Genomic DNA, 16054 nt, shown 5'->3' on the forward strand with positions numbered 1-16054 from the left:
TTTGTTTTCCTTTGCTTCCACTTCCACACAGTGCTGTGAAATGGTTTTAGCAATGGCAGTATTACTAGGGTCTGTTCTTTTTATTGATAACAATATAAGAATATGCAGCCTACCAAAACTTTAGGTTCTGGAGAAAAAAGGTCATTTGGCTGTACTGCTGTCAGCTTAGTGCAGACTAGAACTTTGTGTTTTTCTACGGGGGGAAAAAAATGCATGTAGGTTTATCTGACATGAGATTAATTCATACTTGAATATGAAGTATTGGATTGTAACAGTAGAATAAAATGACTGTAGCTGTTGCCCAATTTGCAGATGGTCTAAACTCAGCATATGCTCCTAAAAAAATTTAGGTCAAACGAGAGCTACAACAATTGCATGTTAAATTTAACTCTGCATCATTTTCTGCAAGTTATATTTGATGTTTGTGCTATTAGCAGGTCGCTCATATTCATAGCAGAGAGGGAGCAAGATTTTCATGTGTGTATGTGGTTGACTGGAAACAAACAAAAAAAAGCCCCAAACTGTATCTTAAATTTCTTTATGATGTTGAAAAGGTTTGTCTCTTTCAAAGCAATCCCTAAACATGCTTTGAATTGTGTCTGACATTGACAAGGTTTGTCAAATCTGCCTCTGCTATTGTAAAGATTGAGTAGCTGGGTGGGATTTTCTGTTGTGTTTAGTACTTTTTGATTTTTGGCAATGCTTAACATCAATGACTAGCAGATCTGACATACCAGCAAGGTCTTGACTACTGGCTGCTTTCCCCTTCCACCCTCTCCCCCTAAAGCCTTAACTTCCCTAATCCTCTCAGGTAGGAGGTTAGCATTTATATTTACCTGTCCTTTCTCTTTGGATGAATTTATTAGTTTAAGGGATTCCAAAAGTGCTGTATCATGACAGTCACAGGTAAAAACTAGAATGTTCGTATCTTTCCAAGAGGAAAGATACTGAAGTAGAGTGTCATCTTTGTGACTTTAGGAAAAAGTAAAAGATAAGTCTGAGTGTTGATCGTTAGCATTTTCTGGCTAAAATGTAACATATAAATACAACATTAAAGTTGGAAAAATGAGCAGTTAAAGTTTCTTTTTAAGTGATAATTTATTCATTTAAAAAGCAGCTACCAAAGTTTCTTGGGTTTGTGGAAATTAGAGGGTGGGGAGAGGATCTACCTTTACTTGTTTATAGTAACTTTCATGACTTGCTGTCACTTAAATGAATGAATGAGTTACCTAGCTCTAGTTAGTTTGTTGAACTAAGTTAAGGATGCAGACTTTTTTGGCAAATACAATTTTTTTTTTCCTGTCATTTTATAAAAGCAGTGTTCTGATCTCTTTTTGATGTGCTACCTTAGACTAGCCTTAACTTAAGCAGGTGTAAACAACTGAGCTTCAATTTAATACTAATAATAGTTCAATATTAATATGTGTTAAAATCATAGAAACAGCTAGGTTGGAAAGGACCTTTAAGATCAAGTCCAGCCTTTACTGAAGGACTGCCAAGTCCATCAGTAGATCATGTCATTAGAAGCCTCATCTACACAGTTTTTGAATACTTCCAGGGACAGTGAGTATGGGGGGGGATGATCACTATATTCATTGCTTCATTGTATCTTCATTGTGAGCTTTGTTGTATCTTCTGGCATGGTAAATCTATTAGGAGCAGCTATGCTGAGAATTGTTAGGTACCATCCCAGTGAAAGTGTTAATTTCTCAACCTTCAAACACAGGTGAAACATTTGTGTGGGAAGGTCCTGTGCTGTTGGAAACCTTGTTATTTTATTATTATAAAATATTTAAATATAAGAGCAGTAAGTGTAAAAACTGTTTTTGTGAAACAGCTCCCCAAAATGTATTATTGATTGATTTAATTGGTTGTGTAAAGATGACGTTTTAGTGAACAGTTTCAAAGCTTATTTTGTGCCCTGTGACCATGTTCTGATGGCTGTGTAGGGGTTGGAGATAAAACATGGTTTAAACCATGTCAGTGTCTGTGACAACAGACCTGTTCATTGCACTACCAGGATTATGCTGTAAACCAGGTTAGGGAAGCGATCTAATGTTTGGTTAGGTTTTAAGTGTTATAATTCTGGGGCAAGGCAAAGGATTATTTTTCAGTTGGTAGTTCTCAGATTGGTGAAGCATGGCTTTCACAAGTGGGGGGAGGGCTCTGTCCGTGTTATTGACTTCAGGAGTCTGCTTTGCGGAATCTGGGTCTGAGTTAACATTGAATCTTTTATTTTTTAATACTTAGCAGCAGTATCTGCCAGCCTGTGTTTTGCCACCCCTCCCAATGATGTCTAATAGCTGTTGAATTGGATACAGTTTCTAGTTACAGACGGGTAAAAATTGCATCGGGCCATCAGGAAATTTTTACACAACTGAACTATTGATTGCTTTGTATTACTGCTTTGAAGATCTGTAAAAATAAATTGCAGAATCTTAAAGAGCAGATCTATCTTTTTCCCAAGATAACAGCTGATAAAAAGGGGAGAAATTGCAGTTAAAATTTAATTATGTTGTGGTGTAAGTAAAAATACTCATACTACCCAAAGGATGTTTATGTATGAGACTTTTTTTTTTCTGACTTCTTATTTAGTAGCAACTAAGTGGCTGTAGTTACTATTTGTGTTGATATTCTAGTACTATTTTTCTTTGAAAAACAGAAAACGTTTTAGTGGCTTTCTTTGGACTTAATTTGAATTACTGTTCTGTATAATTCACCTGGACAGTTTTTAAAAATGTTTTCATTCATACAAGTCCTAAGGTCTGTATGATTTGTTCAGCTGTTACCAAATTCTTTACTAGGTGATTAAAACCCTTTAGCAGAGGAAGCAATACCAAATAACATTCCCAGACATGATTACGTGGGGGTTGACATACATATTTTTTAAATGTACAGTTTTTTAGTCATTTTCCCTTTTTTTTGCTAAAAGGCAAAGGGACAAATGTGCGGAACCTGCTTTGTGGGAAACTTCATTGGGATTAAATTCTTGATTTCAAATGTATTATAGTGCTTAGAATAATTTTAAAATGGGTTTAACTTGTGGAGAATTAAGTTTTGTTGATTCCTGCCGATTTTAAGATGCTGGAAATAAAGAGTGAAATCATGAGGAGATAATGACAGCAGATTATGGAAGTGAAAGTGAAATTGCACTGTAGTTTTTCCACATGCAATATCTGGTTAGCCTGAAAATTTTCTTGTTTCATAAGATAGAAATAGCATGTAAAATCCATAAATATGAAGGACTGATAATACAGCAGTGTACAGGGGAATGTTAAGCTTGCAAAGAAGGGGACTTTCATATAAGCTGTTAGCTTGACTTTTTGATGTGTGGAATTCTCTTTTCTTTAGACTTTATGGAAGTTGAGGGAGATCATATTGATGGTAAAGCTTTTGCTGTAGTGGAATGAATCATTGATCAGAAAAAATGTTAATTAAAAATGAATTGAATATATTATGCATTTGGTATTAAAACACAATGTCTTCGAGGGGGAGTAATCTTACATAGTAAATATTGCAGATAGACAGTTGTACACAAGCATTGCCTTAACTTTCAGGTAATACTTGCTTTAATTGTTGGTAAGACTTTTAAATAGCTGTTGATGTAATACCTGTGTTTCCTGAAATCTGTGTTTTGGTGAGAGATCATAATGTTTTTATTTGATCTCTGGAAGGTTGATTAATTTAAATAACAAGTTGGTTTCAGAAAAGCAGCTTTTTAGTATGCTTAACTACCATGATTTGTCATTTGCAAAATCAAAGGAGGAGTAATATTTATTATTTAGAGGAAAGGTTACCTATATATCAATGTAAAACATTTAATACTGAAAGTAACTTTTAGAGCTTTTGAAATACAGGTTTAAGTAGAGTATTCTTATTTTTAAACCTGTGAAGTATATAATGAACAAGACTAGATATTCTTAAAATGTGGCTGTCTTAAATGTTAAAATATATAATTTATTCTACAATACTGAATGTTTAAGATTTTTTTTAAATGGCTGCCTGCTGTTGCTACTGTCAGTTAAAAAAGTTTTAACTGTATGGGAATAGCATGCAGTAATCACTGAATCCAGCCATTTGTATGTTTACACAGGCCCAAGTTTAGTTTTGAAACCTGTAGAATTATTACCCATACAGCTCAAATTTTTCTCAAAAAAAGGCTGTTTTAAAACATGAACACTGCAAATGTATGCCCATTATGAAAAACTGCATGACTGTTTTTCATCCAGAAAGCTCACCTAGTTCTCACAATATGATGGTAACTTTGCTTTTGTGTTTCTTCTGAAGTTCTTTTGCATGGTGGTCTCTCTTGTGATGTTGAAATGTGGGGAACTGACTTGAGTATCATCCTTTTGCTTGAGGTTTGCCTCCATATCTGTCTGGTTTGCTTGAAAAATGCAAGGCAAGGATGCTATGAGGACTTTTGATTTCACTGTTGTCATGGTTTAAACTCGGTCAGCTATGCAGCTGCTCTCTTGCTTCCTCGTCTTCCTCCCCCCGGCTCCTGGAGGTATGGGGAGGAGAATCGAAAGAAACTGCCACAGGTTGAGATAAGGATAGTCCAGTAACTAAGGTATAACACAAAACCACTACTGCTAATAAGGGAAATAACAAGGGAAGAGAATACAACCGCTCACCACCTGCCAACTGATACCCAGCCCAACCGAGCAGTGATCTAACCCTTCTGGGTAACTGCCCCCAGTTTATATAGTGGGCATGACATGCTGTGGTATGGAATACCTCTTTGGTCAGTTTGGGTCAGTCCTGTTTCTGCTTCCTCCTGGCTTCCCCTTCTCCCTGGCAGTGCATGAGACTCAGAAAGTCCTTGGTCAGAGTAAACATTACTGAGCAGCAACGAACAACATCGGTGTTATCAGCGCAGTTCCCAGGCTGAAAATCAGAAACACAGCACTGCCCCAGGTACTAAGAAGGAGAAAAAATGACTGCTGCTGCTGAACCCAGGACAACTGTTTACTAGTGAACTAAGTCCTTGCAGTTTTAACCCGTTGTGGTGGGTTAGTTTTACTTGAGGCTTACATACTTATTTAGTGAAATACTTATATGAAGCTAAGCATCATGTTAATGAGATATGAGTGATGTGGAGAGAGTATTGCTTACATCCTTGGTACTTGAGCTAGGCAAAGTCTAGCACAAACCTAATAATCTTCCCACACCTACCTCATGAAGCAAGGCCAATGTTGTATATAATATTCCCAAGATAAATTGAGCTGATGCCATTCATCTACGCACACAGTTATGCTAGCCATCAGAGAAGTCAGCTTAAAGCTAACTGTATGTTGCTAATGGACTCAAAATATGTTAGAACATCTTACATGTGTGAGTGTTCTGAGTGTGTGAAGGCAGCTGATGTAAAAAATCGTGCTTCATAGCAACTTGTACCCCTGCAATCAATATTTGGAGTTAGAGAAAGGTAATTTTTTTGTTGTCCATAATACCACAGATTTAATACAGATTGATCTGTGATGTAAAAACTAACAATAGGCTTAACTTTCTATTTTCCTAGTATGTGTCTCTTGTCTGTTTTGCTGAGAAAAAGTAATTTTAAAATGATTTTGTTTTGTTTGGTTTCTGTCAGTAACTTTATCTAATTGCCTTTATTAGTCCCGTTACAACCCAGGGATCACAAACACAGCAACTACAGAAGCATTATGGCATTACCTCACCTATCAGTTTAGCTGCCCCCAAGGAGTTTGACTGCATACTTACCCAGAAATTAATTGAAACCTTAAAACCTTATGGTGTATTTGAAGAGGAAGAAGAATTGCAGCGCAGGTGAGTAAATGCTTACTTTATCGGTGGTTTTCTCCTGTCTTGGGGTTCATGTAGTTGAACCTCAACTACTCAAACATGTTTATGTTCTTTCAAATGCTTTTTTAAAAGCCTAGTAGAATATTAAGCTTAATTTTTTTCTTATCTTAAAAGGAATACCTGAGAACAGGAAAATGAATGAAAATGGCCTTTAAATTTTGGAGGCTGATTTGCATTTTTTTTTTCTTCCCTTCATAACAGTTTTGTTGTAGTGACTTATCTACTTTTATTCCTTATTAAGCTTTCTAGAGTTTTTTTTTTTTCCTGTCAGTACTGTGTCTGACTCTTTTTAGGTGCATGTGTTTTATGAATGAAGCTTTTATTTTGGAAGTGAGCAAAATGCATGTAAAATGTGTGTAGGCCTTGCATGATTGCATTTTTTCTGAGTTTAAATCACTTGAAGGTCTTTAATGGGGAAAAGCCAGTGGAAATGTCGTAAGACTGACTTTGAGAGTGTGTGTATATATATAAAGCAATATCTGTAATTAGTTCTGTGGCGTTCCTGTAGTTGAATGACTGTGTGTAATGATGATCAGCATCTCAAAAATTTTTTTTGAGACTTAGTTTTGTCTAAGTTCATGACCTGTGATTCTGCTGTTTTATCAACAGGATTCTAATTTTGGGAAAATTAAATAACCTGGTAAAGGAATGGATACGGGAAATCAGTGAAAGCAAGGTATGGATGTATTTACATGGAACCTGCTCATACTATGACTGCTGTAGGAAGAAAATTCCAAAATATGTTCCCGCTCTAAATGAGATGAATTTTAGATTTGAGCATCTAGTTTAATAAAAATGGAAAAATAAGTAACACCTGTGTGTAGCTGCTTTAGTTTCCAGGCAGTGTTCACCTTCAAAGTAGAATGTTGTCAAAGAAAGAAACTGAAAAAAAAAAGTTGTAGTTGTAATAATAATTTTCAGTTGTTCCCTCATCTCCCTGGATAGAAATGCAGCTTAACTTTTTGTCAAAACAAATATGTATAAATTATGTTAATTACATGCTTAAATTGTTTGGCTTTGTGAAGCAGTGCTATATCATAAAATGGACTTCTTGCAGATTTATGATCTGCAGTCTTTAGTGTTAGTCCTGTAATGTTACTTTTGTAGACTCTAACAATGATAGTAGTGGTTTTGCTAGGCTCTATTCCTCCACACATGCCTTTTTTTGAATTATTACAGACTTGCAAAAGTTGTAAAGACGGAGGTGATGCCTTTAGGGGTAAACCCATATTTTTTAACCTATTATGCTTTAAATATATTCAGGATTGTATTTCTTCTGTACACTTATGAAATGGAAATTTATATATGGACAAGATTATGGGTGGGGGCAATTCTTGAAAGCAGAATAGTGCGAGTATCTTAACTGGTATAAGACAGGAAACTACTTCAGTTAAATATACATTGCGAAATAATTATTTTTTTAATATGTTTTGTTGTGTAACCATTAGCGTAGAGCTTCAGATTGTAACATTGCATCCTGTTATGAAGGGGTAACTGTCTTTGCCCACAGTACTGTGGATTTAAGAGTTTTTTTTTAAGCTGCAAATTTAGGAACTTTAGTAGATGTACCTGAACAATTTCAACATGAAATAAGTACCTCTCCCAGTCACAAACTTTTATATAGAGATTGTAGTATGGGTGTCTGCAAGTAATTTAATAAACACTGATATTGAAATTGGTAATATGTTTTTCCCTCTAAGTTGCACTTAATCATAAATTTCTAAGTCAGTCTTAAAAAGTCTGTGTGTTAAGCAAAATGTGTTCAAAGTCCTTAATATTTTAAAGCTGTTGCACTTGGAAGTGTAGGACTGCTGAACAGTTACCAAGTTTGAGGCAGTAATGTGTAATGTAGTTGAAATATTACAGATAGTTGCCAAGTGGTAAATATAACTTCCATCTTTTCTGTAAATGCAAAGATTATTAATTCAGTAATCATTATACATTAAAACAACATAAGTTTGTGGAATATTTTTTCCTTTTGTTTGAAAATAAATTGTTGTTTGTTAAAACTTGTTAAGGTAAAATAACCAATTTTGTTTGCTCCATTTAGAATCTTCCACAATCTGTAATAGAAAATGTTGGAGGAAAAATTTTTACATTTGGATCCTATAGATTAGGGGTTCATACAAAAGGTAACATCTACTTTTATAATAAAAACTCGTGTTTGAGCTAATGACATAGCTGTAAATGCCACCACCCTTAAGTAACAGGACTTTCTGTATTTTGAGGTGGTGGTAGGTTTTTAAATTTGTCAGCCATTTTTACTTATTATAAATAAAAGAAATATGTTTCTCTGTTATGTTTTTGTGATGGGTTGGGAAAGAGATAATAAAGTTGGAAAGTATTTAAAGCTCAAGTAGTAGACTTGGAGTCTCATGGTTTGCTCTTTAAAAATTACTACAAATCTTCAACAGCTGCAAGAATGTATGTATGTATTCAGTATGCTCCATGGCCGTGAACTTTTGTATGTGATTTGACCTAGTATTCCTGAAGAAAAGCTGTTCTACAGGAAGAGAAATTATTTTTGCCTGGCTTTAAAAAGAAAAGAGTCTGGCTAATGCTGGAACCGTGAAGTGTGAATAACTTGTGCTAATAAACAATTTCAGGTGCTGATATTGATGCCCTCTGTGTTGCACCAAGGCATGTTGAAAGAAGTGACTTTTTCACATCATTTTATGAAAAACTGAAACAACAAGAAGAAGTAAAAGATCTGAGGGTATGTGAAGTATCCGATGTAGCTAACTGAACTCATGATGCTGCTGAAAAGTTAGTGAAAGATGATGCATTAAATAACTACATTGAACTTTACTGTTAAAGGCTTGCAGTGGATTTTTAGTTAACCTGCAGCAAAGCCTACCACCATAATTGAAATAGAGATTCTTCTGTTTTTTCTGTTTCCACTTAATAGAGATAGTAATTTTAAGAAATCTGCATGGCAGAATGATGTCCTAGGGTGTGTGCTAGAACTGCAAAATTTCTGCTTGCTCTTTAGCTGTAGACAAATGCAGATGTTTTAGCTTGGAAAGGATCAGGACCAAAAGTGTCTTATTGAAGTTTTGAAGTATCCAGTTATGCTGATGTTTGTGTAATTTCATGCTTTGTATGGACAATGACAGTGGTTCATGTTATCGAGACACTGTATTGTCTGTCAGCTATGCATTTGAAATGGGAAGTTACATTTTTAGTGTGTCCAATTATTAGATGCTTTGTAAGACTTTCAGTATGGTAAGATGATTTTTCTTGTAGGAATGTAAGACACAACTGGTATACAGTATTTTTTTTTCTATTATACATAAATGACAAGCCTCCCTAGGTCAACTGGTAGGAACTTTAATCTTAATGTTGCTTTGAGAAAATTTAATTTTCTCTGCTGCAGTTTGGTTGTTTTGTTTTTTTAATAAAGGGAGCTGCTGGTAAGTCTGAAACTTTGGTTTATTCATGCTTCCATAGAATAAATGTAACAGTCTCTGCGGTATTCTTCCACCCTTTTCATCCTGTAGTTGGTAGCTAACAGGGAAGTAGAAACACCTGGTGGCAATACTATTATTGAAACAATTGTTTTGAATGCTTTATTATCTGAGCACTTCTAATAATCTTAAATACACAATCCACAATTAAGAGGATTTTGATTTGCAGATTTCTGATTAACTTTGCTGTAAACTGTGACTTAAGCTGATTTAGCAGCAAGGTCGATCTACTCTTCAGTGTAGCCCTGCAATGATACAGATAACCTTTTAGGTCAGGGTGTCATAACACTTTAAATCATTCAAGCTAGAATGAATGAAGTTTGTATACCTTTACGTAACTTAGGCTTTCTTAATGATTGCTCTAGTGAATGACTCGGAGACCTGTGAATATTATATTTTGCTTAGGATCCATCCTAACATCCAGTAACCTTAAGGTAACCTTAACTAAGGTTAGGTGCTGAGGGTAGTGTTGACTCCTCTTGTTAACTCTTAAAACCACGTTAAGTCCCTGCAGTTCCTAAATCACTTATTAGGAGGTATTATGCAGTGTTCTTTGCTTTTATTAAAGTGGTGCTCTGCAGATCTGCATTTAGTTTGGATGCTCAGTTCAGGAAGGTTGTGTCAGAGTAGGCATCGATTTCCATTATTTCATCATGGGTACAGTTTGTCAAAGTACCTCATTAATGACAACATTTATAAAAGATGCTCAAGCTCTGAAGACTGGTGACTTGCGACTGGTTTAGATGATGTTAGACTATGTAGTTACACAGTTGTCTCCTTGTCACTTCTCATAAGATACTGACTGGAAAAAACATAGAAGGGAGAGGCCTCTTGGTGTAAGACTTCTCCCTAGGTTGGCCTTGGAGATCATGTGAGGAGTAAAACATTTGATCATGTCCTACATGTAGTGAGAAGAGAGTTGGACCTTCAAGTAACATCATTAGAGCTAGTGGGTATGAGTTTATAATTAACATCGAGACAGCTGTAGGATGTAGCAGATCAGGGCTTACTGCATAAGTGGTGGAGGAGGCATTACTGACAAAAATCAACCTGAAAACAAAAAAGCATCTGTATGATTAGCATGTCAGTGTGGTTGTTTAGACCTGCTTGTAAGTGTTCTCTGTACTTGAAAATAAAATACAACTTTTTCCCCTCCAGGCTGTTGAAGAAGCTTTTGTCCCAGTTATTAAACTTTGTTTTGATGGAATAGAGGTAAAGATCTTTTATTTTGTTTTGGTAGAGCATGGTTAAAATGAAGTTTTCAAGATATCTGTAATTCGTGTAGTATTCATTAATGAGTGCTGTTAAAATGACTCTCCTAAGTTTATGACAGTAGTACTCGGTTGTGTAACTTAAAGTGTGGCTTTAAGACTAAAACAAGTCTTTCTTTATGTACTTAGATCTTTGTATAGGATATCTGCCTGTTCTTTTAGGCACTGCTACTTGCTAGTACTGATTAGTTTACTGATCTGCAGAATACTAGTATTGGCATTATTAAGACTTAATAGAAATTCTGTTAATAATGTAGCTTTAGTAATTTTTTTGGCTGCTAATAATTAGCTGTCAGAACCTTAAATTCAGATTTGCTTCAGTGTCTTTACTATAGGAAGTGTGTTTTTTTATCTCTTTCAAAAATGTATGACTGAAGGCAGACAGGGTATATCCCCTTAGTCCTGATCTCTTCAGACGTCTGTAAACATGTGACCAAAACAGTTGTTTTGGGGTCTGTAGCCTTATGGATCAGCTGTCTTGGAGTGATCAACTTGTTTAACTTGATTTTTACTATTTTGGGTAAAGTTGCTGAGAATACAAGAATATTGCTTTCAAAAGACATTCTGTTCATCTTTCGCAGCTTGGTTTATAGTTAACCTGTTATCTTGGTGACAAGACAAAAACATATAAACTGTCCATACACACAGTTCATCAGACTTGTAGCTGGATTATGTCAAGCAGCAACTGGGGGTGGTATAAGAAGTGTACTTTACAGTGGGGGGAAAATTCCATATTAACTGTCTGACACATGATGTGACTTCAAGAGCTGTAGTATTGTATACAGGACTGGGCACTTCTGTGTCAATTTTAGTTAAAACTCTGCCTTGCACTTATAATGGTCATTAGTTGGGGTACTGGCAATTTTTGAATCTTGGGAAGATGAACCACCTCCTCTGCCCTCATCTATCCAGCTTTACTTACTTGCGCTTTCACCGATGTGTCAGTTGATGCTTAGGCAAAGAGATGCATTTTCTCCAAATGAGAGAGATGTGCAATGTGATACTGTGCAGTAAGGTAGCCAGTGACTCATCTGTGTCAGCAATTTTATTACTTTCCAATGCAATTGGGTATTGGGAACATTTTTCTGGAGAATCTGTTTTCTGTTTGCGTAGCTTGGGTATTAATTTTAAATACTGAAACTTTCCATAGGCATCCTCTGACTTTCTGTAGGCATCGTCTGGCTAGCATTTTTGGTTGGTTGGTTTGGGGGGGGGGGGCTTGGTGTGGTTGGTTTGGGGGTTTTGTTTTTTTTTGTTTTTTTTTTAAGCCGCATTTAGGTCACTGTTGTCTCTCCTTGTTTTAGAAATAAAATTCAAAATACAAGCATAAATAGGCTAATAAAAAGGGTTGTCTGCTATAAGAGTAGTAGTATCTTGCTTCAAAATAGCAATTTGTGATGGATTCTGATTAGGGGTATGACTGAGGCTTATCCCATGTTGCTGACAGCAAATGAGAGTTCTCTAGCCTTGAATGCTAACTCACAAGCACTCTTTTTATATATGCACAAGTGTTGTTAGGTCACAGTTTCTGATGGTTGTGTTTATGCCCAGAATGTCAATATTGGAACATTTTAATTTCTTTTTCCTTTTCCTAATCCAGACAAAAGGTATCTGTGAAGAAAAACCTTAGAACTGAGGGAAAGAAGTTTAGTTCTGTGGTGATCCTGTCAGTTAAACTTCAAATGTTTCTGGCAATACTAGTTTTTATATACGCATTTTATGTTCTTGCTTAAAATAAACAAGAAACTTCTTGCTTTTTTTTTATTTTTTCTTCCTGTAGAAAAATTACTTACACACACAGAAAGACACAGGTCAAGCTGTTTATTTATTTGCAAAAATGCTTTTACTTTCAAGAACTTTGAATCTTCAGAGGTCCTAGACCTTCTAGAGATAATACAGCTTTAATCTGAAGTTAATTTTGAACTTGTTTTACATTGGGAAGTAGTACTACTTGATAAAAATAGGTTAAAGAATTAATTCTACAGAAGAACAGTTTTCTAATTTCTTATCTGTTTTTTTTTTCTTTCCAAGATTGATATTTTATTTGCGAGGTTAGCACTGCAAACTATTCCCGAGGACTTAGACCTACGAGACGATAGCCTACTTAAAAATTTAGACATTAGATGCATACGAAGTCTTAATGGTATGTATATATACAGTCTTGCATATGAATTTCTCATCTTATCTTTTAATACGTATCCTGGATTGTTTGGTACAGTAATTCAGTTGTGGACTTGTCTGAAAATGTAGCAACTCCATACCTGGAAATGAAGTCATAGCCAGTGTTATTTAACTTTGGAAAGAAAGTTTCTTATTGGCCAGATCTTTATAAAATGTTTTTCTTTAATTTGGGTGGTAAGTGGTGCTGTGTAGACATTAATGGGATTTGCAAGACTCTGGTTTGGATCAACATTTCTATAAATAAAGATACGTAAGCGTTGAGGATTTATTTATTTATTTATTTTGCATGTGGTTTTTTTTCCTTTTTTTTTGCTTGGGTTTTTTATTTTAGTATGCATAAACATCATCAGATTGCTTGGATTCTTTCTTTTGGCAGGTTGCCGGGTAACCGATGAAATTCTGCATCTAGTACCAAACATTGACAACTTCAGGTTAACACTGAGAGCTATCAAACTGTGGGCAAAACGTAAGCAGTTTTATTCAAAAAATTGTAAAGTTTCTTTTAACTCTTGTAATTACTGATACCTTTCTTCTTTTGTCTCTTTCGTTTTCAATCCACAGGCCACAACATCTATTCCAATATACTAGGTTTCCTTGGCGGTGTTTCCTGGGCTATGCTAGTAGCAAGAACTTGCCAGCTTTATCCAAATGCAATAGCATCAACTCTTGTACATAAATTTTTCTTGGTATTTTCTAAATGGTATGTTTTTTGTTTTGGTTTGTTGTTTGGGTTTTTGTTTGTTTGTTTATTTTCTTATATTTAGATTAAACTAAAATAAAATTGATTGTAGACACTAAATTTTAGTCCTGTTTTTATGGTATCATTTTCAGGTGTTACCAGATTAAGATGTAGTTATAAGCTTTGTTCTTACTGACAGAAAATTGTTAGCTTTTTCAACAAGTCATCCAACATACTGTGTTCTTAAAGTATCCACCCAGTTTTTGATAAAAATTTTCCTAGGTTTTTGTAACTCAACATTACTCTTTAGAAGAAATACTTACATAGTGCAGAATAAGAGCAGACACCCCCAAATTTGAAGTCTTTTAATATTCAGGTACTGGGATAATGGAAGAGAGGAGGTGTGTCAGTATCTGGTTTAGGCATGTAGATTAAACGCAGTTTTGGAGAACCAGTGGCAAAAGTGTGGGTTGTATTTTTTTTTATTTTGCCAGGGCGGAGAGGTAGGTGTTTTGCAGTTACATATGGCTTCATACTCCTGAGCTAGTTACCTCAGAAAGATTACTGGAATAACTCTGATGGGAACAATGGTAACATTCCAAGTAAATTTAGAATTAATAGGATGAGAGTGCACTTTGCAGATTACAAATGAATACTGGGGTTTTTTTGAAAGGTCATGTCTCTACCTACAGTCTTCATGAGACATTGACATGTTTTAAGGATCGCTGTATGAAGTTGTTGCTTTACTTCAAGTATAGTGTGTTTCCTTCTTAACATGAAGGTAATTTCCATAGTTTCTTGAATCCATAGGCTTTATATCCTTTTTGGGGTCCCCAGTGTTTAGTAGTATCTTGCCACACAAAGTGGAAAACTGGTTGCAAACTTTGTTCACTGTGTTCTTTATACTGCTATTCTGTTTTATATGTGCATAGCATAGGAGCATTAATGTACAAATACCAAGAGATTAACTGACTTCTACTTCTTTATAAGAAGATAATTTATGGGAGTAGAGATGACTTGAAGAACAGAAGTGTTGCCTCTTTTTAGTGTTTCATTCGGCATGGATTCTTTTTTACTTGATTGGATTTTTTAGTTGTTTTTTTTTTTAAATACATACACCTTGTAATGATGCTTGTAATGCTGTAACCATGCTGGCTGTTTCTTCTGTAGTTTGTCCATGAAACGGCTAGGTTGAAGATGGACCCAGTGTCCATCTTCATAGTGGAATTTCTCTTTGCTAGGTGTATTTCAAGAAGAAATTAGAGGAGTTTTAGTTCCCTAAAGCAGTAGTTACGAAACTCCAAAGACTACAAAAAAATTAATTGTTCTAATGGCCTGGAAAAGCTAATTACAGATGTATTGTAGTTCAGTAATACGGCTTATGTAAATAACTCCAGTTAGACCAGCTTAGTCTTACAGAAATGATGCTTTACCTTGAGAGCAGAAGGATCGCGTTCAAAAGTATTGTTTGTTGAACATGGTTGTATCCAATAGTCTTATTCAGTGCTACAATCTTTTTGAACAGGGAATGGCCAAATCCAGTGCTATTGAAACAGCCAGAAGAATGCAATCTTAATTTGCCTGTATGGGACCCAAGGGTTAGTGTATTATTTTTTCCCGTATAAGTCACACTGTGCGATAAATTCAGTTGCTTAAAGAGTCCTAGGTGAACTTCATTTTGGGTTTATTAAATGTAATATTTTGGTGTTATGTCTTCCTTATAATTAACCTGTAGTTCTCCTGAATGTGGAACAAAGCTTATCTTTCTAAACGACCACTGGAAGCACACTTGCTGAACAATGTACTTTTTTACTCCCAACTTTTGCAATAAGTGATCTTAATAAATACTTGGCCTAATTAGATACGCGCCTTAAAGCAATTAATTTTTTTAAAACTGCTTATCTTGAAATGGTTTGCTTCTAACTGAAAACCTGTTACTTTTAGAAGTCTATTGAATTCACTTCAGTGCAGTCACAGCTAGATATGTTCAGTTCCATGCAGTTGTATTAATGTCTTTTCATCTTGAATCAAAGAAGATCATAACTTGAAGACTTCAAGTTGCTTTGTGTATTATTTATAATATTTGATCTCCGTATTTGTAGCACTTGCATTAAGGGCAGCGGCTGTTAATGTCATTCAGGCATTCAGTGAAACAGCTTGCAGCACAGCTCATGTTCTGAGGTTTCAGTAGGGCTTAGTGTGGATGTGTTTGATGCTGTTTTGTGAATTTTAGAATGGTTGCTGTTCAACTAATCTTTTTTTGGTGAATAAAGTAAGCACCAAAGTTTGAAGTTTATGCCCTGTTGTACTTCAGATTTTTTTTTCTGGTTGACAAAAGTCCACATTTAAATAATGTGAGACAGGTAAAGTGTTCTCAAGTCTTGCTGTTATTCTTGCAATGGGGGTTTGAGGTCAGTGTGATGGGAACTGTTTCTGTTTTAGTAGCTAATAAGAAAAGTGGGGTAAGTTAACGTCAGCATTTTATCTTTAATTTACTATCTATAAGAATGCTACCGTAATGCTATTTAAAATGTACTTTGCATGTGTGTATTTTGTCACTTTTTTTTTTCCTCTGTGTGCTGTTTAATAAAAGATATGCTAATGCAAGTGATGCTTCTGTCAGGTTG

The 16054-nt window shown here is 35.2% G+C and overlaps 1 protein-coding gene across 7 annotated transcripts in view; it reads left to right on the forward strand.

Moving 5' to 3' along the window:
* PAPOLA (poly(A) polymerase alpha) overlaps nucleotides 1–16054 on the forward strand; it is a 43584-nt gene that overhangs the window by 5808 nt on the left and 21722 nt on the right. For 5 of the 7 annotated variants that reach the window (XR_009745183.1, XM_061463944.1, XM_061463942.1 and 2 more), the window contains exons 2-10: nucleotides 5623–5793; nucleotides 6439–6505; nucleotides 7880–7961; nucleotides 8436–8545; nucleotides 10455–10508; nucleotides 12599–12710; nucleotides 13125–13214; nucleotides 13310–13448; nucleotides 14953–15025. Coding sequence is in view for 6 of the 7 variants with exons in the window: in XM_061463944.1 (XP_061319928.1) it covers nucleotides 5623–5793; nucleotides 6439–6505; nucleotides 7880–7961; nucleotides 8436–8545; nucleotides 10455–10508; nucleotides 12599–12710; nucleotides 13125–13214; nucleotides 13310–13448; nucleotides 14953–15025 (898 nt within the window). In the remaining variant the exon portion in view is untranslated. The remainder of the gene's footprint in view (nucleotides 1–5622; nucleotides 5794–6438; nucleotides 6506–7879; nucleotides 7962–8435; nucleotides 8546–10454; nucleotides 10509–12598; nucleotides 12711–13124; nucleotides 13215–13309; nucleotides 13449–14952; nucleotides 15026–16054) is intronic. The other 2 variants (XM_061463945.1, XM_061463947.1) reach the window with 2 other exon arrangements.

The sequence above is a fragment of the Pezoporus flaviventris genome, unplaced genomic scaffold (genome assembly GCF_033815535.1).
Source record: "Pezoporus flaviventris isolate CSIRO_AGI_PZ_B2104156 unplaced genomic scaffold, CSIRO_AGI_Pfla_v1 ptg000036l, whole genome shotgun sequence".
In the NCBI taxonomy this organism is placed as follows: Eukaryota; Metazoa; Chordata; class Aves; order Psittaciformes; family Psittacidae; genus Pezoporus; species Pezoporus flaviventris.